Source organism: Pyxicephalus adspersus, chromosome 2 (assembly GCF_032062135.1).
Source record: "Pyxicephalus adspersus chromosome 2, UCB_Pads_2.0, whole genome shotgun sequence".
NCBI lineage: Eukaryota > Metazoa > Chordata > Amphibia > Anura > Pyxicephalidae > Pyxicephalus > Pyxicephalus adspersus.
This window is the reverse complement of record NC_092859.1, coordinates 80439628-80467324: the sequence shown is the minus strand read 5'-3', so window position 1 is coordinate 80467324 and position 27697 is coordinate 80439628. Positions and strand designations below refer to the sequence as shown.

The 27697-nt window shown below is 36.0% G+C and overlaps 1 protein-coding gene across 1 annotated transcript; it reads left to right on the top strand.

Annotated features, from left to right (window-relative positions):
- Positions 1–27697, top strand: LIN7A (lin-7 homolog A, crumbs cell polarity complex component). Its single transcript, XM_072401209.1, has 3 exons — positions 1–155; positions 21747–21865; positions 27480–27697. Exons 1-3 carry the CDS (start codon positions 119–121, stop codon positions 27561–27563), a joined length of 240 nt encoding a protein of 79 aa, XP_072257310.1. The 5' UTR covers positions 1–118; the 3' UTR covers positions 27564–27697.

Below are 27697 nucleotides of genomic sequence, written 5' to 3'. Positions count from 1 at the left end.
GCAGTCTCTCTCTCTCTCTCCCTCTCTCTCTCTCTCTTTCTCTCTCTCTCCCCCTCCCCCCCTCTCCTCCAGTTCTGCTGCTCTGGCTCCAAGCATCACTCTGCATCCGACCACAGACATGGCGACAGTGGTCCAGCCCCTCACATTGGACAGAGGTAGGACTGGATCAGTACCTGATGCTGATGCTGCTGTGTGCCTGTTATTTGACATTGCTGTGCATGATGGCAAGCTTCACCAGGGATGATCTCATCATCATACCATGGATCCAAGCAGAGTGTAGTGTGAAACAATCTGTTTCCCCATAGCTCCTAAACATCTGAGTGTGTGTATTGCTGGAACAGTCACTAGGAATCCATGCTGGCCTGGAAAATGGCATAAATGACACTGAAGAAGCTTTATTATAAGCATATCAGGTGAAGCCAAGCAGTGCATTATTACCTGGGAACACATTGTTCCCCCATTCCGCTCTTGTAGGGTCCATTCTCTAACTTGATTATCAAGGTGAATCATTTAAAAGAGTAGAGATGGGCACTGGTCCATACATGGACACAACTATACATGCTTCTTCCATGTCCACTGAGAAGTTTTCTGCATGAGCACAGGGTCGCCTGCTTGACATTATGCTGGGGATGGCTGGGCATCCAAGGTGTTGGAAGAAGCAGCACCTGCAGGAGTTAATGTGCTACCAGGAGCAGGAACAGGCACAGACAACCAGACTATCACAAGAGAAAGGGAGGGAAACTCTGTTCATCAGATATTGCAACTGAAGCTGCAAACTAAAAAAATTAGTGTTAACAAGTTAGTAAAGGAAAGCTCAAAGTCACAGAGAAGTGTACAAGCTTCTAAAGAGCTCACAGACCTGAGATGACATTTGGAGAATCGAATCAGGGAACAGTCGTTATTTAAAATGATCTTGACCAGGATAAGTTTGCAGGTTAAGTGTGTATGGTTATGGCACGTTTGACCCTGGTCTTGGGTACAGAATAGTGACCAGTTCAGAAAATTAAAATTGGGATCTCAGTTCCTCCTTTGATATCAGTCAGCCAGGGATATGAACAATTCACACCGTTCCTTTAAGTGTGGAATAATTTATTGGTCCTAATTATTGGCTGGAATAGGTAATGACTATGTCTTGGTTTTAGAATATGCTTGAGGCTAGTAAATAAATGGAGTTCATTTTCACCTACAATTGCAGAGGTAGTGGTAAGGTCATCTAAATAAATGTAAAAATCTGTATTTGTAAGATTGAGGACATTGAGAATTTAGGATAAATCTTTACTTCTTCAGTACAATTACTATATATAAAATCTGTTTTAAGAAGAATCTGCCACAAAAGAATACCGGACATACAACTCAATGATTATAGGTTACACAATGATTACAGGTTGCATATTTTTGGTGAGTTTCCAAGCGTCAGTGGAGAAATACATTTGCTCTTGGCACTGCCATGTTGCAGAAAGCTAGATCACCCGGGCATATAATATGGAGCTGTGTAGTTTCAGTAGTCAGAGATTTCATTTGCAAAACAAAAAGTGTGATTCCTCACTGCAGATAACTTGACAATGGTGAAATTAATTCATTATTAATATTGTTAGTCTTCACTGCAACTTTGTGATCTTGCCTCACAAGTACCAGATTTAATTTTAAACTTAAAGGTAAGCAGTGAATCTGCTATTCACCAAACATTCTCTGGTGGAGGATTAATCGCTGCTGTTGAAAACACATAGACCTGGAAGATTCTCCACCAGAGAATGTTTGGTTGATGCCAAACTACCTGCTTCTCAAAGTGTATGGTAACCAAAAAAAAATGTCATGTACTGTATATGTATTTGTTTATTATTGTACCTATATAGAAAACTTGTCATGTATGCATTTCTTTTATCATTTGCTGTAAAAGTGTATAAATCTGGTGATCCTACCATTTCAGCAGTGTGGGTTCCTGGGCCATTGCTTGGGTATAAAGGTTGCTGTGCCAAAAGATAGCATGCCTGTACCCCCCATAGCTAGCCATACTGTTATGCATTGCCTCTTGTCCAGCCCAAATGTGTTTACCGACAGCAGTTCCCAGTAGGAGCCTTGCTGGTAAATCTACAGCTATGAGAAAAAGAGAGAAGAATAAAGAATGTAAAGATGGTGTTTAGCGTTTATTTATATTATTTATATTATACTAATATTTATATTAGTTAAAATATGCTATGGGTGGGGGTACAGTTTGCAAGTTTCACAAAAACTTTGCAACCTACTTACAGACAGGCTGTATTATTTGTACACCACATTGTTTTTCAGTTCCCCCCAATTTCAAAAGTGTGAATCAGCTGAAAGGATCAACAGTTTTAGAACAATGTCACTCTCATTACTTAAGATGTTAATCACCATATTTATAAAGTGCAGATCAACGACTTATAGTTCACTTTGGAAAATACCAGTTGTCAACATGAAGACCAGAGGTGTTTGTTTCAAAATTTATGTGAACACTGACTGCCTTTTTTAAAGGGGAAACCACAGCTAGAAAAGGTGGTGATTAGTCCATCTGAAGCCACTAACTTGGGCAACTTGAGTTTTGACTTTCTGGATCTGCATGAATATTCTAGGTCATTATTGAAACCCGAGGGTAAAGAACAAACAGCAACACCACACTATTGATTTAATGGCCCTGATTTATTAAAGTTCTCCAAGGCTGGAGAGAATACCCTTTCATCAGTGAAGCTTATTAATTGAGCAAACCTGGAATGGATTTCCTAAAATCAAGCTATTTGTTAGCTATTTGTTAGTAAATGTTTTGAATCCTGGTCCAGCCAGAACAGCACAGATAGGGAGGAGTAGGCTGGATGACCCAAGTAGTCCATCAGACAGGAAATGAGGTGGGCTCAAGATACCAGCTGCAGCTTGTAATGCTTCCTGTGTGGAAGTCACAGTATGCAGGGTAATTGGTGTACCTACTTTCAACACATTGGAGAGCTATCTGCAAGTATGAAAAAAATTAAAGGAAAGTCTGAAGTTCAGCATTAAGCATTCCTATGGGCATATGTTATCAGTGTAACACACTTACCATGGTAACAAATGTATGCTCCCTCTCTGCACAAAAAAAGATTGCTCCTATGTCAATGTGCATTGTTTAAAGCATTATATAATAAGTGCTTTTTAAATGAATATTAATAATATCAGTAATTAAAAAGTATCACATTAAATATTTTATAAACAGATGCCAATTCTCATTTTTACATAAAGGCAATGTTTATGTTTGGCTGTGCATCAAAGCAGTTTTCTTAGTAAGTACTGTATGCAGTGCTTCAGAATTAGCACATACAGTTTATCCTGAAATGTCACCACATGCATAATCCTCTTTTTTCGTCCTAATGCTAAGTAATTGACTTGACGTGCATTTATGAAACAGAAATTCATGTATGTGTCCTTGTAGAGTTGTTTACTGCATTTATTATAGTTTGTTTCTTTATACAATATGTATCATTTCAAAAATGTTTTTCAGGGATTCAGCACATCAAAACACATCATATACGTATACTACAGATAAAATATAAAATATAGATAAAATATATAAATACAGATAATATATATATATATATATATATATATATATATAAATTATTAAATATACATTAATGCATTATTAGGTATTTAGGTGTACAGCCGTATGTTTATAAAAATGTTATTTTGCAGTGGTGCTAGATCCACATTTCAAAGGCTAAACCCTTGTTCCTATACATGGGTGATATAAATAGTATTTTCCCTTTCATGTGACCATTCATCCTTAGCTTGTTCCACAACCCCATCCGGTCACAGGCAACAGTCTGGAACATAGAGAGATGAGGAATGCGGTAGCCGCTGGAATATTGGGTATATTCCCGAGTCAGGTTTTATTCACTGTCTGTGTCCATGTTTGAAGAGTCACCCCCTTTATTGGTCCTGATGACCCGTCAGGTAGATAATTTGATCCCAACAAAGGTAGAGTTATAAGGAAAGTTATTGGCAGGGGGCTAATCTAAGGATTGGTGCTGCATGCTTTGTGTGGAGACCTATTATGTCTTCCCAGAGCTTCTGCTGCTGAGGTTGAAGTTGTCTCCTTTATATACCCAAAAGGGATGAATAGAAAATAGTCAGAAATCCAAGCTTCCATGGGCAAGCAGGAATGGAGCTGAGATATTTTGCTCATTTCCTCAGTTAGTGTCAAATATGCTTTATCAGTTGAGTTTGTCTCAGCAATTTATCACTTACACTCAAAATAACATACTAAATGGAAAGGTGTTTGTACAGGTTTATATGCTATTTTAGAAAAATGTAATTCTTCACTAAACATTTATGTTATGTAATATACAGTAAGTTTAGTTTTTATTGTTAGATCACCATTTATTTGTTAAAAATATTTTGCCTACTATGTACTGTCATGTTGTGATTAATTATGGCAGCATTTTTCTGTTTATGCTAGAAAAAAGCCCTTTCCTTTGTACAGTAAACTGGTGTATTTTTCCACTTCATCCCTCCATATTGTTATAGACAATCTGTTCTAAATTATACTGAAAAACATTCTTACCAATCACCAGCTGTCCCACCTATGCTCCTTCACCTCCATTTTCTATCTAGTGAATGTATAGCCACCACCTTTATATCGTTTTTAGAAGAGAAGGATTAAACCCTATTTTACGCTTCTGGCTGTATACCATTTGTGAAATACCCTAAAGGAAGAGTATTCCCCTCCTAAACAGTTGTCCCCAAAACAGGTTTCTCCATTAGGAATCTCCCCATATATCATGTTCTGGGGACTATTTTTAGTTCCCTTTAATTCATGTCTTGATTCACAGAGGGGTGAATCTTCCCGGTGGCGATGGAAACAGCAATAAAACCTAATGACATAAAGCCTAATGCTTCTCATGCCATCCACCAAAAATGAAAAAAAATAGATTTTTGCCCCCAAGCTACTTGCTTTTGTCTAACCCCAGCATTGTGTATAGTTCCTATAGGAAGCTCTATCTGTCAGCCTGTCAGTTGATATGAGTTGAACATGTCATGTATATTTGAGTTGCTTGAGGCTGCATGGTATACCATAGTGTGGGTAGGAGGGAGCAGGGCAAGGAACCCCGTTATCTTCAGCTCCAGCTAAGGTAAAACAGTGATCTAGCAATATTTTAAATTGCCTAAATTCGGTTTCTCTGCTACAGGTCATTCAGCATCTTCTTGTTATGTAGACATCATATTGTGCAACCTGGAAGCACTGGAATTAAAACCAAACCTAGCTTAAATCAGCTAAATACATTTTAGAGACATCAAAATAAAAGATGTATAATATTGTAGCAAAAGATCTTCTTCTAGTCTAGGTAAAAATGTGCAATGATAATCTTTTGACCTCTGTAAGTCATAGACATTGTTTTTAAATTCTGCCCTCCAGAATGGGTTTAAGTTTTATAATATCTACTTGTATGAGCTGGAAGTACAAAATGAGACATTTTATTGTGCAAGTTTTACCTTACATTGACATTTAGATTATGAATATTGAAATTATTTAAAAAGATAGCTATATACTCAGTTTTACCTTACAATATAATGTAACTAAAGCTAGCTTTACTAGTTCACCATATTTATGGGTACTGACTTTACCACTATCAACATTTTTATTTTGGTTTGTTGTGTTTAAGAATATAAACATGTTACATAATCCTACATCCAAAAAAAAGGTTGTTAAGATTGTTTTGGTTTTCAATCTGTAAAAAAGATGATACAGACCATACAAAAGTATATACATATCCCAAAGTCCTTAATAATATTTCTATGGTAATTGTAGATGTTTATCTCATACTGTAAGTAGGAACCTTATGGCATCTATGTAAGATTAAGATTCATTCATGCAGTCTTTTATAAACTTTAATTTGAGGTTTTTGGAATTATGTTATCTACATGTCTCATCCTAATGGAGCTCATTAGTGCTTGAACTGTATGTATATGTAGTAGGTAGGTACACAAACTATCATATATTTTATCTTAAATGACCTATTCAGCCTGATTTGCTGATTAATTTTATAAAGTTAGAACAAAGTTCATAAGCTAGTAATTCATTTCAGGTTTTAATTTTGTTCCAACTGTCCTATTATTGTAGCCTAAAATCCTACTGGTATTGGTAACCAAACAAAACAGGCCGCCCAATTGTAAATGGCTTTTGTAATTATTTTCTCCATCCCTATCCTCAAAGCTTCAATGACAGTAGATCATATTTCCTTCTAAATAAACAGATTTCTAGGCATATTTTTCTGCCTTTTTTTGCTTTGCATAAAATGTGGAATATATTATGGAAATAAAAACAAAAGAGTAAAAATAGACATCCTAATTGAAAATGTGTTAGCAAAGAGCAAATATACACATAATTTAGTATTGAGTATGAGTAAACGTCTTTATCCTGCTTTTGTTGTATTTGTACATGAGCCACAGTGTTTAAAGTTTATTTTTTTTGTTTTTTCAGTCTCAGTTTACACAGGTATGCCAGTTGTAGATAAAAAATAACAGCACAGGAAAATAGACTTTTGTACAGAATAAAAGCATACACAAAAGCATAACACTGCAAAAATCTAGAATTTTAGAAACCTAGATAATACAGATCAGTCCAGTAATACGGATAGTAAACATATAAGGCTTAAGACAAAACATTCAAGTATGATATATCTAATATATAAACAGAAATATAACTTTTTTATTTTTACTAAAACAGGGTAAAAGATAGAGAAGGGGATGTGCATAGAGCCAAATGAATGAGAAAACATGAAAAGATGCAGGAAGGGAAATGCTTGGAGGGCTAGAGTTTACTGCTGATATGGATGCACAGCTAAATAGGAAGGTTGATGTTAATTACACACATAGATCTTCTTTGTCAAAGGGAAAAGCAGGTAGGAAAGAAAAGAAATAGGTAAGTTGTACGCGAGGAGAGGGTTTACATGTCATACCATGGTGTGTTGTGGAAAGCCTGAATGGCAGATAGAAATGCTTTATGTGCCAGGTGTTCTAACTAAGAATTTAAATCTGTTTTTCCTAATCGCCAATCAACATGCACATTATTCTAAAATATTTCATTTGATTAGTGGCTTTGAAAAAATAAAATCAGTTTTGATAAAGACTTGTTGAAATTTGAGGTCAATCTTTGCTTTATCTTTATCTAAAATGAAATGCCCGCTTACATTTTCTGGGCACCTACAAAGCAAAAAATACATTTTCTGTATCACTGTTGAATGAAGAGCAGGCTAAATCTCTGAGAGTTTCAGTACATTTATTACCAACTAATAGTAAGGAATTTGGGAAGGGTCTAGAGAGTGTAAGCAGAGCTGAGTACAGGAGTTAAGGAAAGCTTTGTGTAAGTGATAATTTGCTGGAATCCTAATTTATGTAGTTTTTGATTCCCCAGAATGAATCTCCATATCGCCCTATATATAGCCCTTTAAAATTCCAAGGCCAAATATGTCTTTGCACATTTTTTACCCACACTGTCCATGAGTAAGAACTCCATGCATCCTACGAGCCTCCACCACAAATGGTTGGCAAAAGAAATGCAGTTTTATATTATTTTCTAATAATTTTAAAGTGAGCCAGCTCTATCTTTGCATTGTTTTAATGTAGGTATATATTTCAATCTCTTTTAGCACTATTTACAACTTGACTAGCTATATGTTCTTTAATTTAGCATTTCTCAACCAGGGTTTCTCCAGAGGTAGTTAGGGATTGTGCAAACGATGATTGATTTGATCCCTGCATAGATCTGGGGCCAACACCATTTGGTAGAGCCAACTTCATGACTCATGATGTTTTTAGTCATTTATAAAGGTGGTATTTGAGTCACTACAGTAAAGAAGGCATTCTTTCTAGCAACTAAAATATGTAGCCGTTTCCCCTCTGACACCCAAATTGCTTTTAGCAGGGGTTCCCTGAGACCTGAAAATTATTTTAGCGCTTCCTCAGGTGTAGGAGAGTTAAGAAACACTGCTCTAAACTTTAACAAAAACTTAACCTACTATTTTGTAATAAAAGTAATATATATATTCTATGGGGCATTCTTTGGTGTTTGGGTTACTACTATAGTCCTATTTTTTGAAATGCGGTTGATATATATGTGGACCCTCAATTGCTAGTGGTTTTCAAACTAATCCACATTATGAATTAGGCTCATTTATTCCTGAAGCGATGCTGCAGGCAAAACAGGCAAACCACAAGCTGTCCATGGTATTTCACTTCAGCACTATGGGATGCTAATAATAGAGCTGTAATAAAAAAAAAAACTCTTTGCATAAAATGAGTCCTTGAGTTTTTGGTGTTTAGCTTCCTAAGGGAAAAAAAATTGAACGGTCTTCCCCCAAATATCTTTAAAATTATATATTTACTGCCAATTAAATAATAGTTTTAATATTTTTGTTAGGGATAGGGGAGGGAACTGATATCTAGCTGTAGGACTGATCAAAAATAATATTTTGCAGTAATGGACATTTGGTGTAAGCATTTAGCTCTATCACGCAGTATGTCTTAGTTTTCACAAGAGCATTCCAGACAGGAATGTCTCAGTACAGTAGTGTATACTCCAGGGTGTATTATGCATCATCTATTTATGTTTTGTGCTTTTGCAGACTATCTATGGATGCCCTGTTTTGAAAGTAAAATGGGCACATTTGTATGTGATTTGTCACCTAAAATGATGCTTTTTAAGAACTGCTGTGCATCTGCTACTAGATTACAAAGTGGGACTCTTGTGTTATGCCAAGTCTAACAGCAAAACATAAATACAATCTGTTCATTTTAGAGTATTTTACACATCACAAGATAAGTTAGAGTGAAGATGAAAACGTGCAAATTTGAGTGAGTTCACAGTTTTGTAAATTCTTAAGATCATAGTAATGAAGATCATGGTGCAATTTAATATACTTTCTGATCCATGGTTTCTTTGTTTGCTTTTTCATAAAAGATCCAATTATCATGTTACAGTTTTAGGGCTTTTAAATGTATTTTTAATTTCTGTCGAATGAATTGTATCCAGTTTTTTGCAACAGCATTGTGCTTCAAAGGAACAGTCTTAACATAGCTGCAGACAAGATATTTTGTCAGTATTTCCCTGTTAAAAAAAAAAAAAATACTTTGTATAAAACAATTTTGGCTATGTATGTCTGTTTTTGTACGATATGTAGTCATCTAAATTCCTTTGCTATACATCAATGTTGGTCTGGTTTATTGGTTAGTGTTGGTAAATGCAATGTCACAGGGTTGAGGCTGTTTGTTAACATCTGGAAGTTTGCAAACTTTGGACCTTGCTGAAAAGTTCATAATCCAGTGGGATTACTTTTTTTTTAATATAGAATCTTGTTGTTATTAATTACCTTCATTCCTGTCTGGAATACTCTGGGCTGGTCATAAAGAGAGCTTAGAGCAGAGGAAAATAAAAAAAGAATGCAAATAGTTAAATAGAGAGACCAGCACAGATCAGTAGGAGAGAGCTTGATGATGCTTGCAGTCCATCAGATAGTAAATGAGGTGCAGTAAAGTAAAGTACATTCAGTAGATAGCTGCTGCATTTTGTAATCCTTCTTGTGTAGAAGATGAAGTGTACAGGCAAATGACACCATTTGATGTTATGTGATGAGAGAATTCTCTACAACACTTTCACATGTTGCCTCAACTGGACACCCATATGCTCCATGTCCTTGCTTGATTATGTTGCAAGGCTTCTTAATTTGCAAATGCACAACAGCTACCTTTTACTGTGCTCATTTTAGTCTCTATGGCTTCCATGTCACCCAATTGTGCACCTCTTCCCCATTGGGGAGATTGCCTCTTCTCTGCGGCCCCTTACTACTAATGTAAACCCCCCCCCCATTGGTTTTGAGATTTCCCCACTCTGACATGTAAAAGGTGAATTTGGTAACAGACCAAAGTCAGATGTACAGTAAAGTTACTAATATTAAGAGCCTAAATGACTTATTCATATATTCCTATGGAGAATATTTTAGAGAACTGATGATACAAAAAAATTACAAAGGGTTGTTTTGTCCCACTACAACTACACCAGGGTGGAATAAAATCTCCCTACCAATGTTATAGGCAGAAAAAAATACCTTGGTATATACATGATTGAGTTTTGATAATGAGTTTTGTATTTTTCCAGGCACAAAACACCACATTGCATCTCCTAAAGTGTTGGAAACAAAATTATAATACGTACTAACATATGGTTAAAAAAGATTCTAAACCATACTTGTAAGCACATTCATGCTTCGCACTGTGACAGAGATTGTATTTTGTAAAGATTTTTCTAGTCATTTCCTGCCATATAAGTATGTAATTGCTGCTTTATGTTATATTATACTGTCCAGCATAACAGACTGGATTATAAACAACATTATCCTTGTATATTCAAATATTTTATTCAATGTTTTATTTCCAACAGTGCATTGAATTTAAGGATGCTGTAACACTAAAACATTTCTTTTTTTAAAGATACACTGATGTAATGTTAGCAAGGAAAGTATCCTTTCATTCTCCATTCTTTTATTCTTACAGAAAACAAAGGTTTTTTATGTCACTTTGCAGCCAGATTGTTCTAAGCTAAATCCCTATTGACATTATTTTGTTGGTCTTAACAGTGATGCTCGATAGCAGTATTTCTCAACCAGGGCTCCTCCAAAGGTTGCTAGGGGTTCCTTGAGTATCCATCATATTGAGTAAGTAACAAATTTCATTTGAGACCAATAAGCCATTTGTCTATCTATAAGGCTGACATTCTTCCCACTGACATTCTTGCCAATGAATACCACAATAATGTACTGGGAGCTAAAGATCTTGGTATTTTTGTAAAGGGAATTACTAAAACTGGAAAGTTATTTCAAGTGTTCCTCCATGTTAACAAGTTTGAAGCTGCTCTATAAGGTGAACGTGTTATGTTCTGACTTCAAACAATAAAGCTGAAGATCTGCAGATAAGGTTGTACAATATTAGATGCCACCCCTGACATTCTAATGCATTTTACAAATGAATGTCACAAAACACGCTCACCATATAACACCACATCTGATTCTTTCCCTACTACTGATGTGCTATGCCATGTTCTGCACTGGACTGGATCTCTATGTAGAATGGCAGTCTTGGTAGAAGAGAAAGCTGCCTTCTGGTGACTGGTGATCTTGAAACTGGCAAAATCTATGAAAAGCAGAATGCAAAGATACAGAGAATAGATAAAGCAGAAGCAGGAAGATCCTTGCACTCAGCTATAGCTTCCTCTCCAGAAAAGAAACAGTGATTACCAGATCTCACTATAAATCACATGAGACTAGCAGGCATGGTGATAAAACTTGATAAAATGTTACTTTTTTTTAACCAAGTATTTTAGCTAATTCATCAAAAAAATGTTTTTAAATGTCATTAAGTATTACTGTATGGTGGTCCATACCTATCTAACAAAAAATGTTGTTCCTCATTTGAGATTGCCATTTGAGAATTACAGTGATTGTCTGGGCATACCTTTTTATCTGCATGTAAGGACCTAGCATAATCATATGCCCCATTTGCTGTGATCTGATTAGAGCTGTCTGTGCTTATGTCCTGACCCAACTTGTGTCACCCATGAATGATGAGCACTCAAGATTCCAAGCCACTATAGTAACTCAATTGAAGTCCTTTATTATCTGGTAAAACCTGTCCCGGGAAAATGTGTGAATATCAGAACAGAACTTATTTGAGTTAAACAGTGCTGAAAGATGAAAAAAATCAGTGAAGTTGGCATAAAGTCTTCAGACCTTCAGTCTCATATAAAGGTCTGAAGACAAATATAAACATAAAGGTGAGCCTTACCTGTAAGATCTCTTGACACAGAAAATGTATGATTAGTATTTAATGAACAAAGTTTGTTGAGTATATTAATAAACTAAATAAACTAGTCCTGACACACTCAGTACAGCAAAATGCCTTTGGGGTGCTGCAGTGACCAATGACTGTCACTGCTACAAACAACACAGTTCACGGGATATGTCATTGGCTATGCTCAAAGTTTAAAAGATTATGTATTGATCACATCTGCAAAACCACATTTTGGAACAACTGCAATGGCCCCCAGGCAACAGTAATAACAAATACACAAAAAAAGATTGCCTTTAAATAGGACCCAACATCAAATAGTACTGTCAACCAAAATCATTATCCCCCCCCCAGTAAACAAATATCTAATTTACCATTTTTGGAAAACAGCAATCAATGGTGAATATAGGACAAAACTGAGCATTAATTACTTCTGGCAGACTAGTATAGACTCACTTTAGCCATGCCTACCTTGTTTTAGATTGATCAATTCACAAACAAGTTCTAAAATTGCATAGAGGAGGTGATTATATGTAGGCACTGATATGTAGCTATATTGAATATACAAACTTAGTACTGTTTGTCTGCTTGGTTTACCATAAATGTTGCTTTTTTGCCTTCTTGCTTCCTCATTGTTGATTAGAATGTAGTTCTGTTCTCATGGGGGTGTTTACGCTACACATGACAACCTGAGGGATACTTCTCTAAACTGCAATACTGCATGTTAAAGCAACACAAAGGTGTAAATCCAGCATGAAGCAATTTTTTCTTTTTAATACATGTTATAAACTTTAGAAGTCATTATCAGTTGATATCCATTTAGTATGCAGGGTACAATGTTTTTTTTCTAAAGTGTTTTTTAGACTATACAATTCTCTAAAGTAGCTCAGTGCAAATTGTCAAATAGCAGCAACACCAACACAAAAAATATCTTATACTATACCAAAAATAAATTAAATTGATTCAAATGTTTATCACAAACACATGTAATCCTTTTTCAATTTAGTTTTCAGAAGCTTTATTACTGCATGTTCCATCAGAGATGCCCTTGTGGGAATTACAAATCTAGTAAGTGCACTGAACATTGGAGCTTAAACAACAAAGTTTATCCACCGCATCTGAGATTGACATCTGCTTATATATAGGTCACTGACAATAGCAGAGACAAGAAACAATTGCTTCTTAGGTCAGAAAAATGCTCACCAAGCACTATAGCAAACAATGACGGTATTGGTGTCCACTGGGGATTTTAAATGTTATTGTCGAAAGATGCAAAAATCTCTATTAAATCAATTTCCATTTGGTAGAAAAATGCTACTTTGCATTTTTAAATAGTACCTTAATTTGTCTTTGTAATCCCTTGTATATTAGCATTTGGACTGGGAGTGGAATGCAGAAGATTGTAAACCAGACAGGCTTTTCTACATTGTATGCTGCTTTGCATTTAACCAAATGAAATGTGTTCCTTGTTCCTTGGATAGAAGTGGATGCTCTGTGTCACCAAAAAGGTGGCAGAATAGCTGTCTCCAGTAAAGTCTTGTCTTCACTATTGTGACTGGACTGTACAGAGAAGAACAACTGAAATTTAAATTAGCTAAATGTTTTACTGGTGCAACATCAAAAAGCATGCAATGCCTCCCAGTTCATTTTCTTTAGAATAGAGCCATAGACTGAGTAGAAAGCCTCTTACCTGCCAAAATGTTGCAGAAAAGCACCTCCCCCCTGCTGAGTCAGAGATAAAGCTCTCGAATAAGCAAGCAGCATAATGTGATTGGAGAACACTAGCTTTAACTAAGAAGAAAGTTGTTGGATGTCTGCAGAGAGACCACTGCTTCATCACAGATGTGGGCTCTTATCCTAAAGACAAGAAAATGGAATACATTTATTATCACACATTCATATCATGCAGTGATTTTCCCACAGATAAAACCTGTCAATAATGTTTCCTCAAAGTGGCAAAATCTAAAATCCCTGACAAAGCATGGGCCACTTCTGAGGTAGGTCAATTAACTTACTAGTATGTCTTTGTCATGTGGGAAAGAAAAACAGGTACACAGGGAGAACTTACAAACTTTTGATAAATGCCCTGGCAGGGCATAAAACCCGAGATTCTACCATGAAACTAATTTAAACTCATCTTGTACTCTGGGAGCACACCAGATTTAGACTGGATGTAAGTTAGGAATGTCCTTTACTCAGAACTATGCAAATATCAGGCCTGTGCAATGTAATTCATTATAACGTACATAGTACAGCAGTTTATGTATCACAGGGCCACTTATATTGCTGGTAGGAAGGAAAAATGGTGTCAGTTGTGTAGTGCCAGGAAAATGGTCAGTGCTAATGGCCAAAAATGGCTGGAGTTAGGTCTTTGTGAGGAAATTGTCATAAAGTCATAGGTGGAACATTAGTGTGCAGAGGAAAGCAGAGGTGGGGGGACAATAGCGCTTGGCAGAGGATGGGGTAACAATAGCATGTTTCAGTAAAATGTCAAACTGGTAGCAAAATGACAATGACAAAAGTGAGAACCAACACCAATAAGTTCCTTTGCTTTGAAAAAAAAATCTATGGGCTGAAGAAGCACACATAACCCATAGAATAGGAATTTTGTCTATAAACATCCACTCACATCATTACTCTGGATCAGCTTCCTAACAGTGGCAACAATAGACCTTTCCTACATAATCCATGTATAAATGTAGCATCAATTAGGAGCACACTTGGCAGGTGACTATGCAGGAGCACAATTGGGAAACAAATGAACAAAAAGTACCTGAAAAGGAAATTTACAAAAGGATCACCAAGGGGTCTATTTAGAAAACAGTGAATCTGACATTCACCAAAGCATTCCCTGCATTCTCATTGAAATATACCTGGAAGACTTGGAAGATTCTCCACCCCGGGCTGTTGTGATAAAAGTCAGATTCACTGCTTTATAAGCAGCTCCCTTGGTAAACCTGTTGTAAATTTCCTTGTTCAGGTACTAAAAAATTGCAGGTCTGCAAAGAATATTATAGTAACGTTTATATGAGATTATAGTGATTGTAGTGGATTTAATTCTCCTATAAGCATGCATAGAGCAGAACTATTCTTCATACATAAATCCTGATGCATAAATCCTTATCTTTATGTGTTGCATATTCAATAAAGATAGCAAAATAGCTTGTCATTTACCAGTGAGAAATGTGCATCAGTGGAGCCCGATAATGCCGACCATATCTGCATTGCTCAGTACACAACATCATACAGTGTAAACATAACTATGACTATAATAAAATAATAATGTAATAATAGTAATTTTTTACTTCCGCACTCCTAGATAAAAACTGCCTTACCTGGATCACTATATACACTCATCCTTTTTCCAATCATTTTCACTTTAACAGATGAATATTGTTGCACATTAGGGCCATATAACTAATAAATTCAAAGATTATCAAATATAGGAAATTATATAATCAGCAGTTTTAGTATTAAGCCAGATAAGCTTCCAGCTGCAATATGTCTCACCTGTACTTTTACTAATAATTGTATCCTATAATTAATAAAGATGGCTTCATTATTGAGCATCTCTTTGAAGTGAGGGTTCTTCATATTAATAAAGCAATTTGTATTCTCCGCAGTGAAATCTCTTGAGTTTCTAGTCACTCAACAAAGCAGTGTTCTAAAAATAGCTTTTTTTTCTCCCTAGAACAGCAGTGTTCCAGACCTTGTACACAGAGGAGGATAGTGTGATTATTGTCACATATTTTGCAGTGTATTACACGCTTCTGTGACCATCACACTGGCCAACATTTATGCCATGGAGAGTTCTTGGTTTCTGCCCAACAACCACAATTGTGGAATGTTAATTAATGACAACACTGGCTCTGTCTGTGAGATTCCACTATTTAGATGGACAAATATGTAAATTGGCTTACATGCCCTGAACCATTAACATTAGCATGTAGGTTTTTTTCTTTTATTCCCTCAAGTAGCTTTAAGGCATGCTTCTGTCAAACTAAAATAAATAATTGAAATACAAACAGGGGACACAACATTCTTGCCTAGAGCTTATGTCTTTCCTTCTGGCATTGCTTTAGTGCACCAAGCCATGAAGTGTATGTAAAACACAGATAATTATACACTGAGTGGCCTTTCTAAATTTAGAATATTTCCTGTGATTTCTAGACAGCATTCAAAGTCAATTGATTGATTTTATCACTTGTCTTTATAGCAAACTTGTGTTTTACCCATGCAGGTTGAATCATCACATCCAGTTAATGCCCCCTTTCCCAATCACATATACTCACCTATCCTGAACCCACGGCCTCTCTGCTCAGAGGCAAACAAATAAAGACTTAAATAATCTTCTATTTAGAACTACTCAGATGAAAAGACAATCCCCCCATCCCCACCGTGACAGTGCTGGGTCCATTACCATGCACCAGTGCTGTACGATGAGAGAAAATGGCAGAAGGCATATTCAACTTTGCCTTGAAGTACCTGGTATTTTCTATGTCCCTGGTGCATGTGACTCCCCTGGTGTTTGGTGATGGCTCACCACTGTCAAATTGGAGTTATTAGAGAGGTTTGTGCCCTGTGGAGGCTCTGACTAGAAGAATTTTGAATTTCCTTGTAGCTAAACAGAGTGGCTGGTAGGTAAAAGAAAACTAAGTACGTAACTACCTGCATGGCCCAAGCACAGATTTGCTTTAAACGAATGCAGTCTCAGGATGGCTGCCATTTCAAACCTACTACTGGTACTTTCTGATTTACTGGGCCTGATTTATTAAAGCTCTCCAAGGCTGGAGAGAATACACTTTCATCAGTGAAGCTGTGTGATCTAGCAAACCTTGAATGGATTTGATCCAATATTTAAACATTTGCTAGCAAATGTATTCCAGGTTTGCTGATCACCCAACTTCACTCATGAAAATGTATCTTCTCCAATCTTGGAGAGCTTTAATAAATCAGGGCAACTGACTTGAACTAGTATGGAAACAGGAAAATCAGAGATAGATCAGGAATCTAAAATCTGCATATTTACCCTGGGTCAATGCAAACAAGAAAATCAGCATTACAACCAGGCAACTGGCAAGGAAATGTTAGCAGTGGGAGCCTGTATTATATTTTATATTTCTTTCAAACTTGGATGTTGGCACTGCATTGTAGAAGGATGATGAAAAAGAATTTTGTAAACACTTTAAACCTTTAAAGTGCTTCATGAGTAAATGTATATCTTACAAAGACAAAAAAAAAAACATTTATCTTAGGTAAGATACCCTTTTAATCCTTCCTTTTGGTGTGATGATTGATATTTTCACTGCAAACAAATGTGGTTTAAAACATTAAATAGAACAGCTACCAATTAAAAATACATATAATTCTATCTGTAGAAAAAAAGACCAATCTGGGTACCATTATCTTATCACATTTCTCATGCAAACCTGTCAGGATAAAATAGATAATTATGATTTCCACTATTCAAAAATATACATATTGAACGTGTATAACTGTCTGCTGCAAAAATCTGTAGTCATAGTAACGACATGGAAAAATTGCCAATACATATTAGATCGCACTTGTTTAATGCTTTTCACTTAGACTGGGTGAAAGCTGAGTATAAAGAAGTGAATGCTTGATTACAGTGCTGAGGTCAGAGGAAAGGCCCATCATCAGTGTGAAAATCCTTCATATGGCAAACAATTATTAATTATCTGTGCCAGTGAAGGAAAATTATGGTGCCAGGGTTAATAGCCTGTACATGATCTCTGAATCTAAATGTGCATATGTATAGCTGAAAAGGTGGATTGTTTTTGTGGGAAGAGTGTTTTCTAACCTGTACCCACCATCTAATGTCTATATCCCTAAACAGCAAGAGGCATTCCTGATTCATGAACAGATTCAGTCCCTGGCATCCTGGGCATAAGGTTATTTGGAATACACAGCAGCTCAGATATAAGCCTCTAGTGCATTAGGAAAAGTTTTTTTTTTATCAAAACAATATTTTTATTTGGTTGTTTGGACCACCATGATAAAACAATTGTCTATATAAATATCTTTAAAAAAAATTAGAATCTGCCTCTAGCTGTTGTGTAGGTTAGACACTTGGGTAACAGTATAAGGTAAATCGAGAATTTTGATCACCATTCGTTTACATGGCTGGAAAAATTAATATGTGATGTCTGTAACTAGTGAAGAGTTTACAATGGTGTCACCTATTCCAGACAAACAATTTTAAGATATTATATGCTTCTCAATTAGAGAGATATCTTCCTTTTGTGTTTCCAAGATGGGAAGATAAGGGAAATATTCCCAATAGGACATAAGCAGCAGAAAAAAAAAAAGGAGCAGAGTTGTATCCATTCGTTTCATACTCTGGAGAACTCTCCCTTTGGCTTCAGATATACATTTATTTTCATCAAGATCATAAGGACTAAATTTGTGCTGCCTGCTTTACGTACAAACTGCTTTCCTTTGCATGCTTTTATCCAAAGTCTACAGGCTAGTAATGTGATTCTCCTAGAAGGGGAGTGGGGCGATATGTTTTTACACAACTTTTTTAAAATATATTCCCACCATTGGACTTTAATATTGAAATGAATAAATCTCTACTAGTAGTAAAGCTCTTTGAGCAAACAAAAAGCTTTGGATAAAAAACCTTCAAATTTTGCTGCCAGAAAAATAAAACATGAGTATCATGTTTGTCTATAATTCAAATGTGAAAACTACTTAGCACATAGAAAATATAACAATAGCAATGCCACTGTGTCATGACACAAACATCCATTATTTCCTTGTGCAGAGTAACACTTTGATCAATCGACCAATAATATAATAACTATATAAAGAAACTATTGGTGGTAAACATTTTGGGGGTCAGAAAATGGTTTTCAATGTAAGTGATATTAGTAAGCACATCTAGAACAGGATGTTACAGCCTTTCACTTACTCTTTAGAAAACAACAACCAGCTTTAATAAGTAATCATGCTTCTGTTTAGCTGTGCATTGTTTTGATGTTTTATAAAAATGAATTCGAAAGAAGGCTCACATGTGGTAATATGGGGAAAATCATGAAGAGGCTTTTTGTTAACTTATCAAAGTGCTGGCGTGAAAAGCCCTCCACGCCACTGCCTAATGCTTTATTGTAAGATTTCCGAGGCTTGTTCTTCATAGGCATAAGCTCTTATACCTATATGTGACCAGGATACAACATTCTGATCAAGTTAAAACTTTTATATTGATAAGAAAGTCCAGTGTGTCCAGAGGCAACAAAAGATGTATGCTTTGAGGGATAAAACATAACAGGAAAGACTGCATGAACCTAACATCTTTAGGCTCAATAAAAGGAGGCTAAAGGAGGAGATATATATTTTGGGTGGAAATACTGTTCAGAAAGGTCAAATTTTGTGAAGCTGAAAAATGGAAACAATGACTTTAAGTTCAAGAGTAGCATTAGAAAGTATTATTTCCCCGAAACTCTGGTGAACAGACCTCCAGTAAGGTAATTAGTGATTTGAGATAAACAAAGGTCTATCCTTAACCTCCTGGGCGTTTCACTGATGTCTGGATTTCTGTACCAAAAGCGGTACACTGTTTTTCATGACTTTTATTTTTTAAATTGTAGACCTGTAACTGACAGAAATATGTCCGAAAAAGGGTCTAGTGGATATCCTGAATATATTAAAGTTTGAAACACACAATCATGTAAAAAAAAAAAATAACTTAAAAAACACAAAAATCAGCTTAAACAAGAATGCATAAATAAATAAAAAATACTGAAAATGCAATAATTTGGTATACTTTATAGTACTATAATTTTCTAAAACACCTCCCTAGTGTAGTAAATTTTAAGTCCAACGTCACATACCTATAGACAAAACCACATAAATATATTTTGTAATATTTTAAATTGGATTGCATATAGGACTTTGTATTGAAACCAATACAAAATATTTGAATTTTCCGCTACGACCCCCCTTCAATGGACGTATGCACTGACATCATCAGCAATGGCAGGGGGACATGTACACGAACCCCGGGTGTTCTAATTCTTTCCATACGTCCATGCAAAAAGAAAAAAAAAAAACATTTTTTGCATGGAAATTTATTTTAGATTGTAGGCTATAATTCTTAGGCATAACTCACCGAAATATGTCCAAAGTTTAATAAATTTAATATTAAACTTTAAAAAAATTTTTTTATAAAACATAAAAAAAAAAAAAAATCTTTAAAAAAAAAAATATATAATGTGTGTTTAATGTAATGTAACTGTACAGTAGCTTATATACTATATATATAATACAAATATATATATTTTATATAAAGATTTTTTTGTATTGGACTCTATACAGTTATTTTGTATTGAGTTCAATACAAAGTTACTTAAATTTCCCGCCCCGCCTTACCGCCCGCACGGACGCTTGCAACGACGTCACCGGGAAACCCCGGAGATCGTCACTGCACACACCGGATGAAGACAGAAGACGTCTCCAGAGAAGCTGGGGGGACAAGGTAAGTATTTTTTTCAGTTGTAGTCCGATTGTCATACAATGTTGTATGACAATCGGATTGCAGTGTAACGCGTGTTTATATTTTTAGCTACCTCGCGCCTGGTTCGGGGTAACCGATAGTAGCAAGTTTTCTTACCCCGAACCAGGCGCGGGCTAACCGCCCAGGTGGTTAATGAAAAAAAAAATTGATGAAAAAAATCGATTGCCAATTTTGTATTTTTCTGTGGAAAGTCTTGTATGTTTCTTTGTTTTGATTAACATGTCATGGCATGACAATAAAGCTCTCTAAGACTGGAGTAGATAAACTATCATGGGGGAACCTGGGTGATCTAGAAAACCAAGAATGGATTTCCTAAAATCGTTTGTAATTACTTGAACAATATGTTTAATCCTGAACTAGATCTATTTCAGGTATGCTAGACCACCCAGGTTATGCCATGATAGTCTATTTTTGTCATTCTTTGAGAGCTTTAAAAAATCAGACCAATAATGTTAATATGTTGACATCCATGATGCCATGATAGCTCTTGGTGAACTCTTGGTTGTGTTCCTTCTGGCTTGGCATTGTTGAAACAAACTTTTGCATGTATTCTTCCAAAATGCTCATGTATACTTTTTTGTAAAAAAATATGATTCATATTGTTTAATAAATAGTAATACTTTGAGACATCAAGTCATATGTTACCTTAAAATATTGACTCATTACTTGATCATATAGGTTATATTAGGCAAATCTTGTGCAACCAGGTAGACATACCATTATATGCCATTCTATAGTCTTCTGCATGATATTACAGCACAGCTCCAGCTAAACACACAAATATAAAGTATAAACTGACATGAGGGAACTATTTTACCTGCAAAAAGATATGTACAGTTTTATAATCCTTTATAATGACCTTTCCTATAGCTCAGCAGGGGACACTTTCTACCAGTAGTAGTCTGTTGCCTTTCCTAATTACTTGACATAAGTCAGTGGAGATCAGCTGGCTCCCAGAAGAAAGTCAGGTAAGGAAGGTGACATAACCGTGTCACAGCCAGCTGAATAACCAACCCTCTAGGCTTTGAAACATAATTTATGCCAAATGAATCCTCAGTGTAAAAGCTTGTAGTAGCAGGATTTAGAAGAAAAAGACTGTAAAATACACAAAGGTAAGCACTTTCTTTGTTGGTAATTATATGGTTTTTGTGCTGCTTAACAATATATCAATTTTTCAATTTTTAGTAACTGTTTATTGCGGTATACATTCAGCTGTTCAAAAGAACAGTCTGTGTAACAATTTGCATTTCTTGCCTGAAACGCTTTCTGTATAACCCATGAGTTATTGCAAATTGTAATCGTCTTTTTGCTCTGTGCCAGTCTGCTTTCAAAGGTTTTTTATTTGCTTGCCTATGCATAGTAATTGTTTCTTGGCTTATTTATTTAGATGTTTCCAGAGCTATAGAATTGCTGGAGAAACTGGAGACATCCGGGGAAGTGCCAGTACACAAGTTACAGAGTCTGAAGAAAGTACTACAGAGTGAATTTTGTACTGCCATAAGAGAGGTATTATTGTGAAGAACGAGAAAATATACTGTTAGGAAAAAAATACTACCAATTTCACATACAAATACAAATCTGTCACCAATTTCCCATCTGTGAACCCCCTATGGATCAGAGCAATTGTTACATTTGTTTCTATACATCTGTGTATTCCTAAATACTTGCATTACGGAAGATTACAAAGTAAAGCATTATTTGCTGGACATATCAAGTTTTCATTTTGTAAATAATGTATTGCAAAAATGATTTTTCATATTTATGCACTTTATAGAAAACAGTGTTCTATTTTGATCAGGGTTGTCTAAAAAACAACAAGCTAATTTTTTTTTTAATTTGTCCTGTTGAAGATAACACTAAAAGCATGATTTTTCACTAAAAAAAAACTTTGAGAATGCAAAACTGTAATAGAATGAAAAATAGTTCAAATATTAATGGTAAAGTAAAAGTTTAAAAATAAACAAAAAGTCAGCTAAGACTTACTAATGGGTTATATAGTAACAATTTTTACTCACAGGAAACTGTTTTAACTTATCAGGTTATAACAAGGTAAAATCAAATGTTACTTTAAGATTGCCAAAGATCAACTACAGGGGGAAAAACAAGAGGAAGATGGTGGTGGTCCGCAACAAAACAGGGATAGGTGAGTATCATGGGTTTAGTTATGCTTCCAGTCTTTAGTAGTTTAAACATTTTTACTGGTCATGTGATCTAGATGGGAGGTACGTGGCTCTTAATTTCTTAGGGTTGGCAGTTTTGCAGGTTAAGCCAGCATGCTTCTGGAGTTAGGAAATATAAATCTTTCCACAAGATTTAAAAAAAAAGAAAAAACATGCAATGGTTCTGGTTTCACTGGGAATCCATGTGGTCAGGGTGAATTGGATTACCTTAGGTGAGCTGGACCTTTAGCTCTTGGTAGAGTGTGTTTAGAGAGAGACAGAAAGACTGCAGGTTTGCAAACAAGGCAGACTTCAATCTTCTCAAACCTTTATGTTACTTACTGAACTGTGCAGACACTAATCCCCTGTGAGAGAAACACTGTGTGTATTTCTTTTGTTTTTCTCCGTTGGCAAATAAAGGCAATAGAGTGCCCTAACATCTGAACTGGAGTCTGGACTACCTGAGTCAGTGCACGGAATGCTAACCCCTCACATGATATAAACCACAAGTAAAAACTTTAACTGGAAAACCAAATGCAGCAACTCAGAACTGTCAAAATAAAGTACTCTGTATGAAGCATACATTAAAAGTGACAATCCACCCAAAAGTGAAATTTAGATATAAATGGAGCCTCTGGCTTCTTTATGGTGTGTATACTCCAGCAAAGATGTATCCATGGCATCATTCTAAACTCTTTTCCTTTCTACCTTGGGAGGGGGTTTGGGTTTCTTGTCAACCTTGAATGTTTATTGCTACATTTTCCATATTATATCATTTGTAAGACATCCAAAAAGTAAAGAATGAACCCCAAATAATGGTGTTCCAGAGCCCAAGTGCAAACACCTCACAAATACGAACATCATATATTTTCCTGAAGTTTTAGGTGTAAATTCAGACCTTATTTTTAGTTTTGGACTGAGTAGGGAATGGTTAACATGCTTTATTACTGTATGTGTTCCTGAGAAGTAGACCATTCTTACCAAGAATAAAGTGAGCAAAAATTCAACATTTTGAGTTGCCAGCAGAACAAACAAGCTGGGGATATTGGTGGCCCTGGTAACTTTTTAAAGGTGCACTGATTTTTTTAAAACTTAAACATATGGACACTGATTTAAGGAACACAACTAGATGTGATTGTTATTTGGCTTCCTCATATGTACTATTGCCACTTATCTGAATCAAGATTTGTTATCAATTATTGGAGCTTCTCATACTACATGGTTAACTCCCATTGTAATTCCTTGGATTTATATGACTCCTTCAATACTAAAAAAAATCATAGAATTATACATGTATTGAGTTGTTGCTGTCAAATCAAATTGCCCGGGACAAATTATAAAAGATAGCAATATACTGGAAGCTGAGTGTAGATCAGCCAAACGAGGAAGAACTCAAATCATAATAAAATGAATATTCACACAATAAATTTTATAAACAGTCCTAAATATTTTTTGGCTGGTATTTATATTATAAGACCCAGGTCCAAACAGCAAATCTGACATGTATAAGTTGGCCTTAATATACCCCTACTGTGTGGTTAGATCCAGTATGCCAGTGTAACATGTGAAGTTTAAAGAACAGAGCTATGTGGTAGAAAGTACCCATGTGATTGAATTTAACCCGTCACTCATTTATTGATTCAGATTGATCTTTTAACCTGTAGTGTGGATAGTTTGGGGCTTGAATACTAACATGAGATTAGACTGTACCACCACTTTACAAACTGCATGATTTTTGCAGATCAAAATCTCATTAGGCAGTAAAGCCAGGATCAGTGTGACCGTTCCAGAACTCCAGCAGACATTTAGCAATAGCAGCACCTATGTCTCTGCTTTCGAAGGTTTACTTTATGGATACCAAAAACTTATTGAATATATTGACATAGAAGGTATCATTTAGGATGTCAATTTATCATTTCAATTTACAAGAACTACAGGACTACTCCTAGCAAATTACTAATCCTACTACTATTTCATTTTTTATCCCTGAGTTATGTCACTGCAGGCATGCTCTAATTCCTATGTTCTTTTTTTATAGCGAAATGTGAAATTGTAATATGCTCTTCCTAGGGGCGTTTGGGGGCTATGTGTCAGTTTTCTATTATCTACCATGCTGTCCAAGCTGTCATAAACAATGTAGGTTACAAGACTTAAATAATAAATTTGATGTAAGCAGCATTTATTGTTTTGTTTAAAATGCAGCAGCTACTAGTCATGCTGTTCATGGATCTAAAATCTCCAAACAATGACATAGAGTACAAGCTAGGATAAGGTCTAACAGAAATATATTTGTACTGTTTGGATGCTTGGTAGAGCACTGATTATTTCCTAATGCATTGACTTACCATTACAACATAATGAGCCGCAATAAAGAATAAACAGCATCCAAGCAATCCAGAACCTTATGTTTACTATGTTCATTCCTGCTGTTGAAGTCTGTGTATGTAAGAATGTAAGACCCATCTCTTTTATTTTGAAGAAAAAGTCCTGTCACAGAGGTGCCTTAACAATAATTTTGACAATTATTTTTCATAACAAGAAAAGCTTAAAACCATATTGATGTTCTGCGTTTTATTTATTTGTTGTTTTTATTACAATATATTCGTGTTGTCTTAGACTTTAGTTAAGTCTCAGACATGTAAAAATAAGTCTGTAGTATTTATGAGCACAGTACTAATTTTTTCGAAAAATGTAAATAGGACTCTGGAATCAGGGATGGCCTCTCAGAGTCCCACTTTCCCTTCTCCCCCCTCCTGCAGAGAATGGCAAATTGGATACATATTGGAATAAATATAAATTCAAAACTCCCCATTTCTGCACTGTCCTTCACACCAGCCTCCTCCACTGCAATGTGCTCATGATATGCGTATGCATTTGACAGCATACTGGAAAACTGGGCCACTGGCGGTGGTGTAGGAAAAGTGGTTGCAGAGCCTTGCTCCAGAGGTCCAGTGGACAGGAGCTTCATGAGTGGGGTTGTGCTATTACTTCCAGTGTTAGTAACACTCAACAGCACAGGTCTTCTATTTATAGCTTTACCCTTGGTGTGCAGGAACAACACCATATGCAATGCCACTGGAGAAGGGAGTGAAGTGCAAATGTCAACATTAAAATCTAACTGAAAACACAATGCATATTTTCACCTGCATCTGAGACACAATATAACGTCCAATGTAAATTGCACCCCATTGCACATCTACAGTGCGCTGTTAATGTTTTGCTTGGACAGGACACAATTGTATATATCTTTTATTCTGTAACTATTGAAGAATTGGTGCAAAGAAATATGCCCAAACTTGCCTAATAAATAGTACACAATATTTGATTGCATTTTATTTTAAATGGTAAAACAATGCCATCAGCAATGCAGAATGCTGTAAAAATGCATCAATAATATTTACTCCTAAAAGGCAATTAAACTGTTACAGCATAAATTAGTTATAATATTGTCCCTAAATAAATAGCAGTAAATGTAATAATGTGCTCTTATTGGAAGCCAAAGAACTCTGTTTGGGCAAGTTATTGAAGCTCATTTACCATGAAAGCCAAACGGCATCTCTCCAACTGGATTTTTGCCTATTCTTCCTAATTTAAAGCCCTTTCCAAGCTTAGCTAATCAGCCTGATGCTTACTTGGTCAACAAACCAAGTTGTTCAGTATTATTGTTGTGCCACACATCTATTCTTACAAATAAAAAAATGCTTTACAAATTAGAATGAATACAATACACATATGTACAATACACACATTAGATTAGATTTAATGTGAAAGGAACCTGGATGAGTTTAACATAAGGTACTAGATACCTGTACTGAGGAAATATGTACTTTCCCATTGCTGAACTGTCACTGTCTACTATGAATTACTGACACAGAACTGATAGTCTGATAAGGTCTTTGGACATCTGCAGGTCAGGGTAAGGGCCAGAAGTTAGCAATATCAACTTCCTGTGACTGTTTAACTATAAACCTCAATTTGAATAGGTTCACTCTTGCCATGAGGTTTTGGCATGTTTACTACTTCCTCAAGCCAGGGAACCACTGGCTCTGGGGCCCCATGGAGAATGAATGGTAGCATCAGTGATTGGTACTAGACCAGGGGTGGGCAAACTTTTTTAGTCAGGGGCCAAAACCTAAATTAAATTTGCCAGAGGGGCCAGGTCGATGGTAGAGTGGGCGGGGTTATGACATAATGATGCCCCTGAACGAGACGTCATGATGACATAACCCCGCCCACTCTCCCATCACAGGCTCTGAGCTTGCGATGGGAGAGTGGGCGGGCTGTGTCACTGCACACAACCCCGCCCACTCTCCCATCACAGGCTCTGAGCTTGCGATGGGAGAGTGGGCGGGCTGTGTCACTGCACACAACCCCGCCCACTCTCCCATTGTGGGCTCAGATTTAGGTATGTGTTCTAGTCGGTGCGCCCCCCCCGGCGGGGTTTTTCGCTTGACCCTGCTCAGGGTGGCACCAGCAAGAGATGTGGAACACCCAAATGGGTGGAGAAACATCCTCACTGAGCCGTATACGGCCCGCGGGCCGTAGTATGCGCATGCCTGTACTAGACACTGGTTCTTTAAGGCGCCAGGAGCTGCATGGGATCTCTGGAAGCAGGTCTTACTGCTGTGATCGTAACATATCTATACAAAAAAAAGAAAGGGCTTGGCAGTGCAAAAAATAGGGTTAAATTGGAATATGAAATTGGGTATAATTGTATTTTTTTTAAACAATACTACTTTATGATAAACAAATCTAAAAAAAAACAATTTTACTTTTATTACTGTATTTCATGCTTGTCTGTACATACCAGATTAACTTTACAATTCATTTAAATTTGTAAAGAAGGTAATTCTCATATCGATCCACTCATTTTAATCCAACATACAACAATACAAAATTTAAGGAACATGTACTAACCTACAGTTATAATACCTTATTATATTATTTCCTGCTTCCTTTAGGTTTACCAGTACATGCATGAAACTATTCCTGTAAATGGCTGTCCAGAATTCCGTGCTCGTGCCACTGCAAAGGTAAGATACTAAGCTTAATATTAAATATGTTAACATAATGGAAACCTGCATCTACTTAGAGTACTATAAAACAATTTCAGAATTTGAGTTTACACATGTATTTTATATAGCAGATAAGAAAAGTGTATACACCCCTGTGAAAATGC

What these genes read in the sequence shown, in the direction of transcription:
- LIN7A (XM_072401209.1), top strand. Translation starts at nt 119, where the DNA reads ATGGCGACAGTGGTCCAGCCCCTCACATTGGACAGAG. An exon ending in GCCCCTCACATTGGACAGAG is followed by an intron (nt 156 to 21,746) that starts GTAGGACTGGAT and finishes TTATTTATTTAG; the next exon opens with ATGTTTCCAGAGCTATAGAA. An exon ending in TTTGTACTGCCATAAGAGAG is followed by an intron (nt 21,866 to 27,479) that starts GTATTATTGTGA and finishes TGCTTCCTTTAG; the next exon opens with GTTTACCAGTACATGCATGA.